The following is a 21,305-nucleotide window of genomic DNA, read 5'->3' on the forward strand; positions in this document are numbered from 1 at the left end:
TTATGAGTTATTGTGTGTAAAATGATGGGGAACAAAATCTATTTATCCATTTTAGAATAAGGCTGTAACGTAACAAAATGTGGAAAAAGTCAAGGGGCCTGAATACTTTCCGAATGCACTATATGTATGACATTATAACACCTGTATAACACCCATAAATAAAACCATACCTCACATCCTCCTTCTCTATCTCTATATCCATCTCCTGTTCTTCATCCTCATAGTATGATGAAGAAGGCAGATAAAGATGCAGTGTGGATGATGTTGAGAAATGCCTCCTCCCCCTCCACGTGTCCTGCTGCTGTCTATGTGTGTCGTCATGTTTGGTGTTGCAGGGCACTCTGGGACATTCTTACAAGAAATATATAACAAAGTCAGTCAGTCAATGTGAGAGATGTGGTTTTGGAGTGTCAACAGCTACCTTCTGAAACTACAGCTGCAGATGTTTGATATACATTCTTGGCTAATGTCCCAAATACAATGTCTTGAAATGAACATGGTCAGTATATGAGAGATTGAGCACAACTTCATTTAAAGCAGTGTTAAGACTGTGTGTGTGTGTGTGTGTGTGTGTGTGTGTGTGTGTGTGTGTGTGTGTGTGTGTATGTGTGTGTATGTGTGTGTGTGACCATTATCGATCAAGGATTTCAAAGGTGACTAATAAAAGCAGCAGCTAACACACAGAGAGGAAATTTCATGCGAACGGGTAATAAAATTGATTGATTATTTATTTGGGCAACCGAAAATAAACCACAGCTGTTTAGCCTGAAGTCAGAAAGGGAAAAGATTAGTTTTTCCATGTTATTTGGTTATGTTTATGGGAATTTATGAGGCAGATGGAAGCTTGTGTGTATAGCTCTACTGTTGGCTCATAATTAGAGAACTCTGATCAAAGGGCTTTTTCAATGGTTAGCACTAAGAGTAAACAGCAGCCTCAGTCACCCATTATGACAGTGATGAGCACAGTTTAGCACCAGATGCTGCAGCACAGGTCGGGTCAGCCATTTAAGCAGTAGTAATTGGGATTTTGATTTGTGTTTGGTTTGTTACATGCAAAGCTAGTGTTCCTTCCAAGTTAGCTTTGTGGATTAAGGGACTGTGTAAGCAAGCGAAAATATAAACAGGATATGAAAAATTAGGAGATCAAGAAACAAAGACTTTGACAGTTGGAATATATTAGATATTTTCCACTAAGAGAAGGGTGTTTACCTGTCCTGCCCCTGATTTGAGCTCCAGGTCTCTGGCCCGGGTCTCTGCGCCTTCCTCCTCCCCCGGGTGCAGTAACTGGTCTGCTCATGGCTCTGGTCCCCCTCCCTGGGCTGTTCTCCAGTCTACCCAGAGCACTGCTCACTGGCCTCCCTCCCGCTCCTCTGGCATTGCTCTTGGGAGTCAACCTGGCACTGCTGCAGCTGGGCCTCTGCTGCAGAGTGCAGCGGAAGCCCTGGGCTGAGAGAACACAGGTAGAGTTAGAACAGGATCTTCTAATGAAAGTAACAGCAATAGAGTTTTGGTATTGCTTTAAAGCAATACCCTGCATGGGTATTGAATCAGAATGAATAGCGTCTTCTGATTCTGTTGCTGTGGATATTTAGGTATTGCTAGAGTATCACCGTAAAGGCAACTGATGTAGACATCATCTGAAGAGGTGGGGTCTGCTGACGCTCTGAGGGATCGCCTCTGGAAACAGGATGTTGGTCTTTGTAACCAGGATCTTGGCCTTGGAAACCATGCAGAGTGCCCTCGATCCATGCGGAGGCCTCTGGACTGAAACATCCCTATTGATTTATAGAAACAGGCTTTGGTCTCTGAAGGAACTGCACATTTTCTCTTGGGCTCTTTTAATGAAAGCTCCTAATTAAAATGAAAAGCGTACAGTTAGTTAGAGTGCAGCTGGCTGTGACTCACGGGACAGTAGATAAAGCAGCACAATCCTTGAAATCACCAAAACATCTGCAAAAGAAGAGGAAACATCATTATGGAGCATTAGACAGAAGCATGTTCACATTAAAGCTACAATATGTAACTTTTTGGGCGACCTGACCAAATTCACATAGAAATGTTGTGTTATAGATTTATCAAGCAAGTCTAAGAAGTGGTAGATCTATTATATGTGCACTATTTCTATGCTTTCTATCCTTTCGTTTTTGCATCTTTCACTTTTGTACACCAGCTTCAAACAGCTGAAAATACAATACTTTTGGTTATGGAAAATATTTTTCACAGCGATTTAGATGGTACTATGATTCTCTACACGATACTTGCTTGTTTTGTCATATAAACAAAAATTGGGCAAACTATTCGAATTTTAGGAACCAGGAAATGGCAGAGTGATTTCTGTTAATACTGTGTATCAGTGGCCCCCTGGGTGTGCCACCAGAGATTCTGGGTTCGCGACCGGGAGGCCCATGGGGCAGCGCTCGACCTTCGCCTCTCCCGAGTCCGTACGGGACTTGCAGCGATGAGACAAGACTGTAACTACCACCAATTGGAAACCACGTAATTGGGGAGAAAAAAGGGGGTAAAAAAATAAATAAATACTGTGTATCGGACAATGTCACAAAAACAATCTGTGTGCCTCTATGGGACAGAAGTCAGCATGTTGTTGGATAGCCAGATTGCTAGCAAGAGTGACAAGAAACTGCAATGTGGGGAATCGTTTCAGATCATGGGGTGTTTCAGATCGTTTTATCTTGTTCTTGATACCATGTCTTGTTTTGAGGTGTTTTGACTGATTTCATGTCAATGCTAATATGGCTAAAGTGCGCTAGTGAGCTAACCAACAACTGTATGGATGTATTTGAGAGGAAACAAGTGCTCATTGTGCAGATGTAGTTATGTTTTCAATAAACTTTGGAGACAAAATATAGCTTACATGTTGTAAGCAACTTAAGCCAGCGTTTCCCAAACTCGGCCAAGGGGTGCACGTTTTGGTTTTTGCCCTAGCACTACACAATTGATTCAAATAATTAATTAATCATCAAGCTTTGATTATTTGAAATCAGCTGTGTAGTGCTGCAGCAAAAACCAAAACGTGTTCCCCTTGAGGTCCCCAGGACCATGTTTTGGACATGCTGATCTAAGCCAACCCAGTTTGTTTTGCCCCATAGTTGTGCAGGCATCAGTTGTTGGTAAACAACCAACACCTCTATACCAGGGGAGAAAGACTGCCCCCTCTCATTGAAGCCGCAGATGTTCAAGGCCGACCACGGTACTGCGGGCATTGTTTGCACAAAACAGGATCCATTATAGGAATGGAAAAATTATATATATATTTGTGGTCAATCTAATATTAATATTAATATATGTGGTCAGTCTTCATGTATATTAAAAAATAATACACCAGATGTATGTCCTTGAACAGATTATTTTAAAATCGCACACAGAAGAAGTTAGAAGGATAATTTAATAGCTAATGGAAGCCTGCAGTACCTCTGTCGGCATTCCATTTTTGGGGGCAGCACTGAGCTTAGCCTGCAACGTCACCAGTGATGCCAATTTTAGCAAGTTTTCAGACGACTCTGGCAACTTTTTTTTCAAACAGCACCTAGCAACAAATGTAGCTACTTTTAAAAATGTATTTGGAACTTTTAGCAACTTTTTAAAAGTGACAAACACTAAAATGCACGCATTTTCCCTCTAAATGACACAAACAAATATTTTCTCTGTCACACACTCGTGCCTGGCTGCAAAAGTGCATTGTGAGTGACGTCAGCAGCAGGCCAGCAGCAATTTCAGAAAATTGCAAATCATTGTTGGCTGACTGCAGCAGCTGTAGTACGGGTTCGATGAGCCAAACCCAATGAATATAGTTGGTCATGAATGTTTGTTCTTGAACAAACTTACAACATCAATCAACATGTCTCAATCAAAATTGTACAGCCAGAAGTACAGAAAAGAATGTAAAATCATATTTTTTGCCGAGCTGAAGAGTCAATTTAAGTAACGTTATTGTGTATTCTACGTAATGACGCAGTTTAACGTTATCACGCAATGACATCACAATGTCATTTAGCAACATTTAGCAACAAATCAACCTGCCTCTAGCAACTTACCCTGAAAAGAAATAATAAAGTAAATAATACAAATAATAAAAAAGTCACTTTCTTGAGTAGCTCAAACTATGCACACAGACTGAATGGGTAATTAGTTATAAATATCTTTGCTATGCATGTGAGAGAAATAGTAATGGCGTCTTTTTTGTAGGCACTAACTCCGCCATGGTTCTTTGAACCAAACTTATGTGAAAATGAATGGCGTTATTGGAGGGTTTTTGTTAAACACAGGCTTAGGAAATCTTATACGTTTTGTTCTATGATATGATCATCATCAGCTAACATCACTTTTTGAAGCATTTATTTCATTTTAAAAAGCACATAAAGCAGATAAATGTTGCTTAATTCATAAAGGACATGTTAACTGACTGATATTATCTCATAGAACAAAACGTGTCAGATCTAAGCTTGTGTTAACCTCAGACTTTATTTTGGGTATTTATCACTATATAGGATCATTTACATCATTTTGTGGAATTAAAATTGGAGCATGTGTACAGATGATTTGTTATGTACAGTTGAAGTCGGAAGTTTACATACACCTTAGCCAAATACATCTAAACTCAGTTTTCACAATTCCTGACATTTACTCCAAGTAAAAATACACTGTCTTAGGTCAGTTAGGATCACTACTTTATTTTAAGAATGTGAAATGTCAGAATATTAGTAGAGAGAATGATTTATTTCAGCTTATATTTCTTTCATCCAGTGGGTCAGAAGTTTACATACACTCAATTAGTATTTGGTAGCATTGCCTTGAAATTGTTTAATTTGGGTCAAACGTTTCGGGTAGCCTTCCACAAGCTTCCCACAATAAGTTGGGTGAATTTTGGCCCATTCCTCCTGACAGAGCTGGTGTAATTGAGTCAGGTTTGTAGGCCTCCTTGCTCACACACACTTTTTCAGTTCTGCCCACACATTTTCTATAGGGTTGAGGTCAGGGTTTTGTGATGGCCCCTCCAATACCTTGACTTTGTTGTCCTTAAGCCATTTTGCCACAAATTTGGAAGTGTGCTTGGGTTCATTGTCCATTTGGAAGACCCATTTGCAACAAAGATTTAACTTCCTGACTGTTGTCTTGAGATGTTGCTTCAATATATCCACATCATTTTTTGCCATCTATTTTGTGAAGTGCACCAGTCCCTCCTGCAGCAAAGCACCCCCACAACATGATGCTGCCACCCCCGTGCTTCACGGTTGGGATGGAGTTATTTGGCTTGCAAGCCTCCCCCTTTTTCCTCCAAACATAACAATGGTCATTATGGCCAAGCAGTTCTCTTTTTGTTTCATCAGACCAGAGGAGATTTCTCCACACGGTATGATCTTTGTCCCCATGTGCAGTTGAAAAACGTAATCTGGCATTTTTATGGTGGTTTTGGAGCAGTGGCTTCTTCATTGATGAGCGGCCTTTCAGGTTATGTCGATATAGGACTCGTTTTGACTGTGGATATAGATTTTTTGTACCTGTTTCCTCCAGCATCTTCACAAGGTCCTTTGCGGTTGTTCTGGGATTGATTTGCACTTTTCACACCAAAGTACGTTCATCTCTAGGAGACAGAACATGTCTCCTTCCTGAGCGGTATGACAGCTGCGTGGTCCCATGGTGTTTATACTTGCGTACTACGGTTTGTAATGATGAACGTGGTAACTTCAGGCATTTGGAAATTGCTCCCAAGGATGAACCAGACTTGTGGAGGTCTACAGTTTTTTTCTGAGGTCTTGACTAATTTATTTTGATTTTTCCATGATGTCAAGCAGAGGCACTGAGTTTGAAGGTAGGCCTTGAAATACATCCACAGATACACCTCCAATTCACTCAAATGATGTCAATTAGCCTATCAGAAGCTTCTAAAGCCATGACATAATTTTCTGGAATTTTCCAAGCTGTTTAAAGGCACAGTCAACTTAGTGTATGTAAACTTCTGACCCACTGGAAGTGTGATACAGTGAATTTTAAGTGAAATAATCTGTCTGTAAACAATTGTTGGAAAAATGACTTGTGTCATGCACAAAGTAGATGTCCTAACCGACTTGCCAAAACTATAGTTTGTTTTAACAAGAAATGTGTGGAGTGGTTGAGAAACGAGTTTTAATGACTCCAATTTAAGTGTATGTAAACTTTCGACTTCAACTATTTCATTTATCACACATTTACAGATACAGAGCCTTTGAGTGGAAAATCTGTCAGACAGTGCACGAACTGCTGCTACAGCATATTTTGGTGCTTTCATGACATCTGGGAACTCGGAAAAATAGGCAGATGAGTTTCAGGTCGGAAAAGTTGGGGCCAGAGTTCCCGAGTTGGAATTCCGAGTTGGTTGACCGGTCAAAAAGATTTTTCTCATTCGGAGCTCGTTTTTTTCCTAGTTCCCAGTTGTCTCGAACACACTGAAGTCGCTCCACACAGGCATGTCTTACATTGCGTCAAAGTATCCTATCAGATATCCTCTCTTTCTAAATTGCCAAAGGATATTTTCATCTCTGTCACATGAAACCACTCACATGTGCAGTGCTCTTTTGACGACGTTATTTTCCCGCTAATTGCATTATGGAACGAACATTCGCGCGTAGCCTACTGCCTGTGGCACATTGCTGGCTGTATAATGTGAATAAATAATAGTTTATCAACATTTTAAGCTAAAAGTTGTGATCTGTTGCATCGGACTCATTGCCTTTAATTGTAGTCTTAGCCTACTATTTGTATGCATTTGAAATCTACCGTCCCACAACTGTCCCAGAGTCAGTTTGGAATAGGCTATTTCTCGACAAGCTGACCAAAATATTAGGTAGCCTAAACTTTTCTACTATAGTAGATGGACATAGGCTAGTAATTTCGCTGTTAATCACTGGTATTGTCGGCTGAGGAAAAGCAGACGTGGACAGTTATTCTAACGGACAGATCGCAATTTATTGGGGCAGAGGAGTGATCCAAAATAGGGTGGGTTGATAAACTTTTTTTTATTGGGCACAGGGGAGGGTAGTGTATTTTTTTATCCCTGGTTTACATTTGCTCTTTTGCAGGTTTACTTAAAAATGTCTTCCATCCAAGCCAAATTTCCTCATGTGGTTAAATGCGCCTCCCCTATATCAAGGTGTATTAGTACTTCCCATATGTACTATGCTTTTTCATGTGCTACATTTTACTGTACCACCAACCTGGTCAAAGAGCATTTTGTATTGTTCTGTATGTAAACCCGAGACATCAATTTAGCATGATATGTTCTGTTTGTTTTTGGTTGCATGAGACATATGGCTACTTAAAACCTCTTACTAAGGATCCAACACTTTTTTTCAATTTTCGCCTAAAATGTAGCTCAGGACCTGAAGCAAGGATATGCATATTCTTGATAGCATTTGAAAGAAAACACCTTGAAGTTTGTGGAAATGTGAAATTAATGTAGGAGAATATACTTGTTGTTACTTACAAATATACTTGTTGTTACTTACAAATATACTTGTTGTTACTTACAACCTCATGCTAATCACATTAGCCTACGTTAGCTCAACCATCCCGCGGGGGTGGGGGCACCGATCTTGTAGAGGTTAACCCTTTAACCTAACTCCTGAAATTAACCCTAGCCTAGACCCCTAGCTCAGCTAACATTAGCCACCTAGGCACCTAGCTAGAATTTGTAACATACCATACGTTTTGCAAATTCGGAGCATTTTGTACGTTTTGCAAACTCTTAACATATTGTACATTTGCAAATTCTTAACATATAATACAAATTGTCATTCGTAACATCAAATCAAAATCAAATTACATTTTTCACATGCGCCAAATACAACAGGTAGACCTTACAGTGAAATGCTTACTTACAAGCCCTTAACCAACAATGCAGTTAAGAAAAATAAGAGTTAAGAAAATATTTACTAAATAAACTAAGGTTTAAAAAGTAACACAATAAGAGAACAATAACGAGGCTATAGGCTACCAATACCAAGTCAATGTGCAGGAGTACAGGTTAATCAAGGTAATTTGTACATGTAGGTAGGGGTAAAGTGACTGCATAGGTAATAAACAGCAAGTAGCAGCAGCATAAAAAATGGAGGGTTAATGCAAATTGTCTGGGTAGCCATTTGATTAGCTGTTCAGAAGTCTTTATGGCTTGGGGTAGAAGCTGTTAAGGAGCCTTTTGGACATAGACTTGGCAGTTGGCACTTCGGTACCACTTGCCCTGCGGTAGCAGAGAGAACAGTCTATGACAATATTTAGGGCCTTCCTCTGACATCGCCTGGTATAGAGGTCCTGGATGACGCACTACAATCTGTAGCACCTTGTGGTCGGATGCCGAGCAGTTGCCATACCAGGTGGTGAAACAACCAGTCAGGATGCTCTCGATGGTGCAGCGGAATAACTTTTTGAGGATCTAAGGACCCATGCCAAATATTTTCTTTCTCCTGAGGGGGAATAGACATTGTCGTGCCCTCTTCACGACTGTCTTGGTGTGGTTGCACCATGATAGATTGTTGGCGATGTGGACACCAAGGAACTTGAAGCTCTCAACCTGCTCCACTACAGCCCTGTCGATGAGAATGGGGGCGTGCTCGGACCTCCTTTTCCTGTAGTCCACAATATCATATCCTACGAAATGGGTGATGGACATCCACAAATGAATACATGTTTTGAATGATTGACAACATGTCCAATGTTAAATCGTTTTAAGCCTAGAAAAGAGACCCTTAAATCCAGACTTGGACCATACACCCGCCACACTGAATGGCAGGCTAGTGATTGCTTTGCAATGCTTGCAGTTAGTCACTGATTCCTTCCAAACAACTCAGTGTTGAATTTGCGATTTCCAACTTGTTGTGTAATGTTTATGTTCAATGGCCGATAGATACATTTTATCTATAATTTCTCTTCATTATTTCTCTTCATATGACAAGGGTTGAAAAAGATTTTCCAGTAGATTGTCAACTTGATTCATGATGATGACTGCTTGCTAGCTAAGATTTTGAAAGTATGATGTATCAGTCCAATCAAAGCTACTGTAGATATAACGTCATTTGACATCATTACCTTCAAACTCAGTGCCTATTTGCTTGACATTATGGGAAAATCGAAAGAAATCAGTCAAGACCTCAGATTTTTTTTTTTGTAGACCTCCACAAGTCTGGTTCATCCTTGGGAGCAATTTCCAAATGTCTGAAGGTACCACGTTCATCTGTACAAACAAGAGGACGCAAGTATAAACACCATAGGACCACGCAGCCATCAAAGCTCTCAGGAAGGAGATGTCTCCTAGAGATGAACATACTTTGGTGCGAAAAGTGCAAATCAATCCCAGAATAACATCAAAGGACCTTGTGAAGATGCTGGAGGAAACAGGTACAAAAGTATCTATATCCACAGTCAAACAAGTCCTATATCGACATAACCTGAAAGGCTGCTCAGCATGGAAGAAGCCACTGCTCCAAAACCACCATAAAAATGCCAGATTACGGTTTGCAACTGCACATGGGGACAAAGATTGTACTTTTTGGAGAAATGTCCCCTGGTCTGATGAAACAAAAATAGAACTGTTTGGCCATAATGACCATCGTTATGTTTGGAGGAAAAAGGGGGAGGCTTGCAAGCCGAAGAACTTCATCCCAACCGTGAAGCACGGGGGTGGCAGCATCATGTTGTGGGGGTGCTTTGCTGCAGGAGGGACTGGTGCACTTCACAAAATAAATGGCAAAAAATGATGTGGATATATTGAAGCAACATCTCAAGACATCAGTCAGGAAGTTAAAGCTTGGTCGCAAATGGATCTTCCAAATAGACAATGACCCCAAGCATACTTCCAACGTTGTGGCAAAATGGCTTAAGGACAACAAAGTCAAGGTATTGGAGTGGCCATCACAAAGCCCTGACATCAATCATATAGAAAATGTGTGGGCAGAACTGAAAAAGTGTGTGCGAGCAAGGATGCATACAAACCTGACTCAATTACACCAGCTCTGTCAGGAGGAATGGGCCAAAATTCACCCAACTTATTGTGGGAAGCTTGTTGAAGGCTACCTGAAATGTTTGTTCCAAGTTAAACAATTTAGAGGCAATGCTACCAAATACGAATTGAATGCCATGTAAACTTCTGACCCACTGGGAATGTGATGAAAGAAATAAAAGCTGAACTATAGCACTATCTCTACTATTATTCTTACATTTCACATTCTTAAAATAAAGTGGTGATCCTAACTGACCTAAGACTGGGACTTTTTACTTGGATTAAATGTCAGGAATTGTGAAAAACTGAGTTTAAATGTATTTGGCTAAAGTGTATGTAAACTTCCAACTTCAACTGTATATGGATGTTACATTTGACTTGGTTGGTTATGTAGGCTTCTTCTAACCCATTGCTTTCTACTACATATAATAACACGATTCAATTATATCTTTACATTAAAAACCAAAGTCTATCAGAATTCCAGTCATTCCAATACATGTTATATCTATTGATCTTTAAGAATAGGACTTGGAAATATGGAAGTATAGATTAGCCAAATTGTTTTACTCGAGCATAACCCCAAAACTAAGGATTTATTAGCCAGCCCTACTCTGTTTGATTCGAGTTGGGAAAAAAATACTGCACTCATGGAATGGCATGCTTTGAGCACGACTGAAAAGTGCTATTTACATGTGAAAAATTAATGCCATATGCTGCATTTTCTATAGGCCTATTGTTAAACCTTTTGTTGGTGACACTTTGATATCTTGATAATATGCAGCTGTTTAAAGGGCAAATCCACAGATGAAACAATAACAAAATGGATTCCCCGCCTCTGTTTTGGTAAAAAGCTCAGGGATGGGCCTGGAGAAATGTAACCACTCTCAGATTAATAGACAGAGCTATGGATGCAAGAACTAACCATCCATGATATCAAATCTATTGGTTTAACCATGTTTTGAGGCAAACAAGCTTATATTTTGGGTTCTAATGGAGTGTGGCTGTTGAACTAAGCTCATGAGGCATTTATAAGTTATATTCTTCAGGAATCAATGGATATATATATAATTTACAAGTCCAAAAATTTATGTAGCAACTACAGATTACCCCTTTATGTCTATTAAATGTGTGCGAGTTTGAACATGTGTCCATTAGGCCTATGGATAAAACATTTTTATTAGCATGAATTATATTGAGCTATAAAAATCCCACTTTTATTCCATAGGCTGGGATCCGCACTGTGCAGCTGTTGCAAGAGCGCATTTTTCACTGACTGTCCACTGGTTTCAAAAGCAATGATTGATAGGCAGCTTAAACTTCTTGAATTCAACCATTATTGGGTTCAAATACACATTTAGATTTGTGAACAGCCATCCACAACAACCACAATCCGTAAAGCGAAAATAGCTAAATGAGAGAGCAGCAGTGCGATTCACAACAATGCGATATGTAGATAACAATAAGTGATATCCGTATCACCGTAGACTACACCACTGCTGTCATCCTGACCTCCAAGCGTTTATTCAAGTTGGATAATCTTTGGATGCCAACAGAAGTCGTACCATTGGAAGACATAGCTTGGACTGTAGCCTAGAAAAGCCTATTCCTGCTCTTTTCCCGCCATCTATCAAACCCATTTGGTGTGTCATCATAGTGGTCTCTGACTCGTGGTCAGACTCGCTCAGGTGGAACAAATTTCTCAGCAAACCTCCTTTCTGAATTTAAAAGTAATCACCAAAGTAATCATCTAGTTTTTCAAAAGTATCTGTAATCGGATTACAATATTTTTGCAGGTAATGTAACGGATTGCAGCTACAGTTTTTTTGTAATCCTTTACATGTAATCCATTACTCCCCAACCTTGGTCATGCCTACACCTGCTCCCCCGCTCCAGGAACGTCTACCGGCCCTGGCAACTATCATTGTGCACACCTGCTCCCCATCATTAAGCACACCTGGACATAATTATTTCCTTGATTACTCTCCCTTTATTTAGACCTCAGTAGCCATCAGTCACTAGGTAGTATTATTTACGTTCTGTACGCTTCTCATGTTTTGTTTATTTGAGTTGATCATTATTAAACTCACCTTCTGCACCTGCTTACTGACTCCCGGTGTATAAGTAACAGAATACTACCGCTTGATACGGAAGCAGAAGATAAAGCCATCTTCCAGATGGTCAACGAAAGGGTCATCTAAGCAACCAACATCACGAACAGCTGGAGCAATTGGGTATGGCTATGGAGGAGGTCCTTCGCATTCTCCACCGCCTTGACAACACCAGAGAAGATCTTCATACCATTATTAGAGGGCCTTCTACAACAGGTCGTCACAGTGAACCAGTCCCCCAGCCTACCTAGCAGTCCGCCCAGGTCAGCCATGCCCGACTGTCCCTTCCGGAGAAGTATGACGGTACTCCATCGAAATATTGTGGTTTCCAAGTCCAGTGCTCCCTCCATTTTGTAAATCAGACGGGAGCCCCCACCCCCGAAAGGTCCAAGGTTGGTGGTTCATGGCTCTATTCAGTGCGGTCTTCGATCATCCTCCAGACGGCAGAGAGTGAGGTGAGTGGCTTCTACAACTCCATTAGGGTGCTCAGACTACTGCGGAGTACGGAGGAGTCACCTTTCGGACTGTGGCGGTCTCCAGCGGATGGAATGAGCCGGCACTCTGCACCCTATTCCGGGGGAGGACTGCGCCAAGAGGTACAAATAGAGTTGGCGTATCGGGATGACAACCTTTCCTTAGACACACTCATCGCAATGGGCATTCGTTTGGATACCCATTTTCGGTGGTGCCGATGTCCACCCTGCCACTCTTCTCCCTCCTTCGACCGTCCTGAACCCATGGAGATGGGGTCCACGCAGCAGAGCGGCATTGCCGGAGTCATTGTGGTCAGGAGAGGCTTCAGCGATGGCCGGTGTGCCCCAACCCGGGATCCATAAGAGCCCTTTGATCATCCATTTCCTGGCAAAGGCATGAGTACTCCGTTGTTTTCCGCCAAACCGTTCCTGGTTTTCATTTCACTGGTTGGCTGTCCCTCGTGGTGTTTCTACCTCTGTTTCTATCTAGAGGATTTCAGTGCCGTGGGGCATTTCATTGACCAGGCCCTCATCTATATGAATATTTCCTTGCACCCACTCACCTCTTTCAGTCCACGCCCTGGACAATCGACCAGTGGGATCCAGCATTATCGCACACGTCACAGCACCACTCATCTTCACCGTGGGATCCATGCACCAGGAGAGCCTTCCATTCCTCATTGTCACTGCACCAGTGCACAAAGTCATCCTCAGCCTCCCATGGCTCCAATGTAATGACCCCACCTTCTCCTGGTCGAGGATGGAATCCCAGATGCTGGAGGACCTGCTTTCCCTTGCCCCGCGGTTCCACGTCAGTTGAGAGTCCTGTGGTTTCCATCCAGCCCGACATCCCAGAGGTTTACCAGAATCTCTGGGTGGTGTTCTCCAAGACCCATCTGGGATTCCAAGACCCAAGCCACCTGTCTCCCTCATCGCGCCTGGGACTATGCCATCGACCAGGTTCTGCGCAGCTGCGTCTTCCCTCTGTTGGTGCTGAGACCGAGGCCATGAAGTACATCCAGGAGGCTCTCCAACAGTGTTTTGTCCACTCATCCACCTCTCCTGCGTTGGTAGGCTTCTTTGAAGGATGGGGATCTCTCTCCCTGTATCGATTACAAAGGTCTCAATTCCATCACCACAGAACTGTTCACTACAAGTACTTGGTGATGCCTTATGGACTATCCAATGCTCCGTCAGTGTTTCAGGCCTTCGTGAACGAGGTGTTCCTGGGTGCAAGGTGATCGTGTATATCAATGACATCCTGGTCTACTCGGCCACCTTGGAGGATCACATCTCTCTCGTCCGAGTAGTCCTGAGATGCCTCCTGGATAACCACCTTTTATGTTAAAGCTGAGAAGTGCCAGTTCCATCAGGTCATTGTCTACTTAAGGTACCGGATCAGCCCACAGGGGTTTTTATTTATTTGTACCTTTATTTAACTAGACAAGTCAGCCAATGACGGCCTAAGAACAGTGGGTTAACTGCTTGTTCAGGGGCAGAACGACAGATTTGTACCTTGTCAGCTCAGGGGTTTGAACTTGCAACCTTCCGGTTACTAGTCCAAATCTCTAACCACTAGGCTACCCTGCCGCCCCATTGAGTATGAATGAAAGGAAGGTTGAAGCAGTTAGGTCATGGCCAGTCCCAACCACCATAAAGGGGCTCCAACGGTTTCTGGGGTTTGCCAGCTTCTACCGACGCTTCATTAAGAACTTTAGCTCCATCGCCTCTCCTCAAGGATAGTCCTCGTAAGTTGGTGTGAAGTCCTGCAGCCGATGAGGCCTTCCGCCTGTTGAGCGGGCATTTCACCTCCGCCCCATTGCCGAAACACAGATCATACGCTGCCCTTCGTGGTGTGGATGGACGCCTCAGAAGTGTGTGTGTGTGGGAGCCTTCCTGTTCCAACGCTAAGGTAACCCACAGAAATTGTATACATGTGCACACATCTCAAAGAAACTGCCTCCTGCAGAGAGGAACTAGGACGTTGACGACCTGGAGCTCCTGGCGGGGAATTTGGCATTAGAGGAGTGGGAAACACTGGCTGGAGGGCACCAAGGAGCCATTCCTCATCCTCACCGACCATCGGAACCTGGAGGACATACAAACGGTGAGTCGGCTGAACCCGAGCCAATCAAGATGGGCCCTTTTCTTCACTAGATTCAACTTCACCCTGTCATATTGCCCAGGTTCTAAGAATATCAAAGCCGATGGCCTGTCTCATCTCCACAATTCGGGAGAGGTTCTGATCCTGAGTGCGCCCATATTTGGGACATAGATGTGGACATCTGCCAGTCTCTGGAGAGGGAACCGCTTCTGCTACCTGCCCTTCAGAGCGCACCTACGTCCCTACGGGGTAAGGGATCGGCTGCTGACCTGGGTACACAACCCTCGCCGCTGGATGCCCAGGTTTCACCCTCACCATTCAATATCTCTCTGCTAAGTATTGGTGCCCCACCTTGGCACGGGAGGTCGCCAGCTATGTCAACTCCTGCTCTGTATGTGCTCAAACCAAATCTCCCCCAGCAGGGAAACTCCTTCTCCTTTCACATGCCTCAGTTGCCTTGGCCCCATCTGTCCATAGACTTCATCACTGATCTCCCCCTTTCTAATGGATTTACCACTATGGTTGTTGTTGACAGATTCTCTATGTTTTGCCATTCTCTATGTCCCTCTCTCTGGTCTACCCACCGCTCTCCAGGTCGCTAAGGTACTATTCCAGCAGGTCTTCCGGTACTATGGCCTTCCAGAGGACATCGTTTCCGACCGTGGTCCCCAAATCACGTTGTGGGTCTGAAAAGCCTTTATGAAGAAGCACGCGGCCACGGTCAGCCTCGCATCCGGGTACCAGCCTCTGTCCAATGGTGCAGGTGGAGAGGATCAACCAGGAGCTGGGGAGGTTCCTTAGGAGTCACTGTCGGGACCGACAGGGGGAGTAGGCTCGGTTCATTCCCTGGGCGAAGTATGCCCAGAACTCACTTTGTCACTCCTCCACCGGGCTGACTCCCTTCCAGGAGCCCTGGCTCCATGGACTCCAAGCCATACCGAGGCCCCTGCAGTAGTCTGCCAATCGAAGGATCAGGTGGACCGCCACCGCAGTGAGGCTCCCGTGTTCCATCCTGGTGATCGCGTCTGGCTCTCCACCAGGAACTTCCCGCTACGCCTCCCCTGCCGGAAGCTGAACCCCCGGTTTTTGTGGCCCTTCAAGGTCCTCCGGAGGGTCAATGAGGTAATTTATTGTCTACAACTCCCCACCAACTACCTCACGCTCTTTTCATGTTTCCCTCAGGCCGGTGGTTCCTGGTCCCCTGGCTGATGCTGTCCCCTGCGACACCCCACCACCTCCCCTGGACATCGAGGGGACGGAGCCGCGTGTCGGGGGGATACTGTCATGCCTACTCCCGCCATTGCCGGTCAACTATCCACCGGCCCTGGCAACCATCATGCACACCTGGACATCATTACTTCCTTGATTACTCTTCCTTTATTTAGTTACTAGGTAGGTACTAGGTAGTAGGGTTTTCTGTTTTATCTGCATTTATCATTAAACTCACCGTCTGCACCTGCTTCCTGACTCCCGGCGTATATGTAACTATAATGGCCTGCTTATATTTTGCCAATCAACAATGGCTTGACTTAATTTTGATATTGCCTTTGAAGGTGTGGATATTATTAAGCTTCAGCTACTGCAAGCCTATGATATGAAGGCAGTGTGCACTGGTGCTCCAATTGATTCTGCCAGTTGAATTTAAGGTCAAGAATGTTTCAGGCCAACCAGAGTTACTCCTATACTATAATGCTAGTCTTTAAATCAAATATTTGGATCAAATGTACAAATTAGCCTCCTGTATAGGACGCAGTAGCCATCTGACAAAGAAATGCATAGCGGTGTCGTAGCATGCTACCGACATCTCTCAGGCCTTTCCAGAGTTCCAGGGTTCAAGTCCAGGCTCTGGCTGGGCCACTCACGGACATTCAGAGACTTGTTCTGAAGCCACTCCTGCTTTGTCTTGGCTGTGTGCTTAGGATCGTTGTCCTGTTGGAAGGTGAACCGTCCCAGTCTGAGGTCCTGAGCGCTTTTGAGCATGTTTTCATCAAGGTTCTCTCTCTGAACTTTGCTCCGTTCATATTTCCCTCGATCCTGAGCTCTATGGACAATTCCTTTGACCTCATGGCTTAGTGTTTGCTCTGACGCACTGTCAACTGTGGGATCTTATATAGACAGGTGTGCCTTTCCAAATCATGCCCAATCAATTGAATTTACTACAGGTGGACTCCAATCAAGTTGTAGAAACATCTCAAGGATGATTGATGGAAACAGGATGCACCTGAGCTCAATTTCAAGTCTCGTAGCAAAGGGTCTGAATACTTACGTAAATAAGGTATATGTTTTTCATTTTTAATACATTAGCAAAAAATCTAAACCTGTTTTCGCTCTATCAATATGGGGTATTGTACAGTGCCTTGCGAAAGTATTCGGCCCCCTTGAACTTTGCGACCTTTTGCCACATTTCAGGCTTCAAACATAAACATATTTTTTGGTGAAGAATCAACAAGTGGGACACAATCATGAAGTGGAAAGACATTTATTGGATATTTCAAACTTTTTTTAACAAATCAAAAACGGAAAAATTGGGCGTGCAATATTATTCAGCCCCCTTAAGTTAATACTTTGTAGCGCCACCTTTTGCTGCGATTACAGCTGTAAGTCGCTTGGGGTATGTCTCTATCAGTTTTGCACATCGAGAGACTGACCTTTTTTCCCATTCCTCCTTGCAAAACAGCTCGAGCTCAGTGAGGTTGGATGGAGAGCATTTGTGAACAGCAGTTTTCAGTTCTTTCCACAGATTCTCGATTGGATTCAGGTCTGGACTTTGACTTGGCCATTCTAACACCTGGATATGTTTATTTTTGAACCATTCCATTGTAGATTTTGCTTTGTTTTGGATCATTGTCTTGTTGGAAGACAAATCTCCGTCCCAGTCTCAGGTCTTTTGCAGACTCCATCAGGTTTTCTTCCAGAATGGTCCTGTATTTGGCTCCATCCATCTTCCCATCAATTTTAACCATCTTCCCTGTCCCTGCTGAAGAAAAGCAGGCCCAAACCATGATGCTGCCACCACCATGTTTGACAGTGGGGATGGTGTGTTCAGGGTGATGAGCTGTGTTGCTTTTACGCCAAACATAATGTTTTGCATTGTTGCCAAAAAGTTCAATTTTGGTTTCATCTGACCAGAGTACCTTCTTCCACATGTTTGTGGCTTGTGGCAAACTTTAAACGACACTTTTTATGGATATCTTTAAGAAATGGCTTTCTTCTTGCCACTCTTCCATAAAGGCCAGATTTGTGCAATATACGACTGATTGTTGTCCTATGGACAGAGTCTCCCACCTCAGCTGTAGATCTCTGCAGTTCATCCAGAGTGATCATGGGCCTCTTGGCTGCATCACTGATCAGTCTTCTCCTTGTATGAGCTGAAAGTTTAGAGGGACGGCCAGGTCTTGGTAGATTTGCAGTGGTCTGATACTCCTTCCATTTCAATATTATCGCTTGCACAGTGCTCCTTGGGATGTTAAAAGCTTGGGAAATCTTTTTGTATCCAAATCCGGCTTTAAACTTCTTCACAACAGTATCTCGGACCTGCCTGGTGTGTTCCTTGTTCTTCATAATGCTCTCTGCGCTTTTAACGGACCTCTGAGACTATCACAGTGCAGGTGCATTTTTACGGAGACTTGATTACACACAGGTGGATTGTATTTATCATCATTAGTCATTTAGGTCAACTTTGGATCATTCAGAGATCCTCACTGAACTTCTGGAGAGAGTTTGCTGCACTGAAAGTAAAGGGGCTGAATAATTTTGCACGCCCAATTTTTCAGTTTTTGATTTGTTAAAAAAGTTTGAAATATCCAATAAATGTCGTTCCACTTCATGATGTGTCCCACTTGTTGTTGATTCTTCACAATTTTTTATTTATTTAACAGTTTTATATCTTTATGTTTGAAGCCTGAAATGTGGCAAAAGGTTGCAAAGTTCAAGGGGGCCGAATACTTTCGCAAGGCACTGTATGTAGATTGAGGACATGTTTTTATTTAATCCATTTTATAATAAGGCTGTTTATTTTTTCATTTCACCTTTATTTAACCAGTTCTCATTTACAATTGACCTGGCCAAGATAAAGCAAAGCAGTTCCATACATACAACAACACAGAGTTACACATGGAGTAAAACAAACATACAGTCAATAATACAGTAGAAAAATAAGTCTATATATGATGTGAGCAAATGAGGTGAGATAAGGGAGGTAAAGGCAAAAAAAGGGCCATGGTGAAGGAGTAAATACAATATAACAAGAAAAACACTAGAATGGTAGATTTGCAGTGGAAGAATGTGCAAAGTAGAAATAAAAATAATGGGGTGCAAAGGAGCAAAATAAATAAATACAGTAGGGAAAGAGGTTATTTGGGTGAAATTATAGATGGGCTATGTACAGGTGCAGTAATCTGGTGCTTAAAGATAGTGAGGGAGATAAGTGTTTCCAGTTTCAGAGATTTTTGTAGTTCGTTCCAGTCATTGGCAGCAGAGAACTGGAAGGAGAGGCGGCCAAAGGAAGAATTGGTTTTGGGGGTGACTAGAGAGATATACCTGCTGGAGCGCATGCTACAGGTGGGTGCTGCTATGGTGACCAGCTAGTTGAGATAAGGGGGGACTTTACCTAGCAGGGTCTTGTAGATGACCTGGAGCCAGTGGGTTTGGCGACGGGTATGAAGCGAGGGCCAGCCAACAAGAGCGTACAGGTCGCAGTGGTGGGTAGTATATTAGGCTTTGGTGACAAAACAGATGGCACTGTGATAGACTGCATCCAATTTGTTGAGTAGGGTATTGGAGGCTATTTTGTAAATGACGTCGCCCGAGTTGGGGATAGGTAGGATGGTCAGTTTTACGAGGGTATGTTTGGCAGCATGAGTGAAGGATACTTTGTTGCGAAATAGGAAGCCAATTCTAGATTTAACTTAGGATTGGAGATCTTTGACGTGAGTCTGGAAGGAGAGTTTACAGTGTAACCAGACACCCAGCTATTTGTAGTTGTCCACATATTCCAAGTCAGAACCGTCCAGAGTAGTGATGCTGGACGGGCGGGCAGGTGCAGGCAGCGATCGGTTGAAGAGCATGCATTTAGTTTTACTTGTATTTAAGAGCAGCACTCTCCACGGAAGGAGAGTTGTATGGCATTGAAGCTCATCTGGAGGGTTGTTAACACAGTGTCCAAAGAAGGGCCAGAAGTATACAGAATGTTGCCGTCTGCGTAGAGGTGTATCAGAGATTCACCAGTAGCAAGAGCGACATCATTGACGTATACAGAGAAGAGAGTCGGCCCAATAATTGAACCCTGTGGCACCCCCATAGAGACTGCCAGAGGCCCGGACAACAGGCCCTCCGATTTGACACACTGAACTCTATCAGAGAAGTAAGTTGATGAAACAGGCGCGGCAATCATTTGAGAAACCAAGGCTATCGAGTCTGCCGATGAGGATGTGGTGAATGACAGAGTTGAAAGCCTTGGCCAGGTCAATGTATATGGCTGCACAGTATTGTTTATTATCGATGGCGGTTAAGATGTCGTTTAGGACTTTGTGCGTGGCTGAGGTGCACCCATGACCAGCTCTGAAACCAGATTGCATAGCGGAGAAGGTGCGGTGGGATTTGAAATGGTCTGTAATTAGTTTGTTGACTTGGCTTTCGAAGACCTTAGAAAGGCAGGGTAGGATAGATATAGGTCTGTAGCAGTTTGGGTCTAGAGTGTCCCCCCCTTTGAAGAGGGGGATGACCGCAGCTGCTTTCCAATCTTTGGGAATCTCAGACGACAGAAAGAGATGTTGAACAGGCTAGTAATAGGCATTGCAACAATTTCGGCAGATAATTTTTAGAAAGAAAGGGTCCAGATTGTCTAGCCCGGCTGATTTGTAGAGGTCCAGATTTTGCAGCTCTTTCAGGACATCAGCTGACTGGATATGGGAGAAGGAGAAATGGGGAAGGCTTGGGCGAGTTGCTGTGGGGGTTACAGTGCAGTTGACCCGGGTAGGGGTAGCCAGGTGGAAAGCATGGCCAGCCATAGAATAATGCTTATTGAAATGTTCAATTATAGTGGATTTATCGGTGGTGACAGAGTTTCCTATCCTCAGTGCAGTGGGCAGTTGGGAGAAGGTGTTCTTATTCTCCATGAACTTTACAGTGTCCCCGAACTTTCTTGAGTTTGTGTTGCAGGAAGCAAATTTCTGCTTGAAAAAGCTAGCCTTGGCTTTTCTAACTGCCTGTGTATATTGGTTTCTAACTTCCTTGAAAAGTTGCATATCACGGGGGATGTTCGATGCTAATGCAGAACGCCATAGGATGTTTTTGTGTTGGTTAAGGCCAGTCTGGAGACAACCAAGGGCTATATCTGTTCCTGGTTCTACATTTCTTGAATGGGGCATGCTTATTTAAGATGGTGAGGAAGGCATTCTAAAAAAAATAACCAGACATCCTCTACTGACGGGATGAGGTCAATATCCTTCCAGGATACCCAGGCCAGATTGATTAGACAGGCCTGCTCGCTGAAGTGTTTCAGGGAGCGTTTGACAGTGATGAGCGGAGGTCGCTTGACCGCTGACCCATTACAGATGCAGGCAATGAGGCAGTGATCGCTGAGATCTTGGTTGAAAACAGCAGAGGTGTATTTAGAGGGCAAGTTGGTCTATGAG

General features: G+C 43.4%; 1 protein-coding gene across 1 annotated transcript in view; it reads right to left on the minus strand.

Annotated features, from left to right (window-relative positions):
• The window catches only part of LOC109895759 (uncharacterized), a 38,910-nt gene that overhangs the window by 5,750 nt on the left and 11,855 nt on the right, over positions 1-21,305 (minus strand). Inside the window, exons 2-5 of the mRNA XM_031830235.1 lie at positions 1,906-1,950; positions 1,611-1,775; positions 1,210-1,446; positions 171-351 (exon numbers count right to left, since the gene is read on the minus strand). Of these exons, the coding sequence (XP_031686095.1) occupies positions 171-351; positions 1,210-1,446; positions 1,611-1,773 (581 nt within the window). The 5' untranslated portion in view covers positions 1,774-1,775; positions 1,906-1,950. The remainder of the gene's footprint in view (positions 1-170; positions 352-1,209; positions 1,447-1,610; positions 1,776-1,905; positions 1,951-21,305) is intronic.

Source organism: Oncorhynchus kisutch, linkage group LG8 (genome assembly GCF_002021735.2).
Source record: "Oncorhynchus kisutch isolate 150728-3 linkage group LG8, Okis_V2, whole genome shotgun sequence".
Lineage (NCBI taxonomy): Eukaryota > Metazoa > Chordata > Actinopteri > Salmoniformes > Salmonidae > Oncorhynchus > Oncorhynchus kisutch.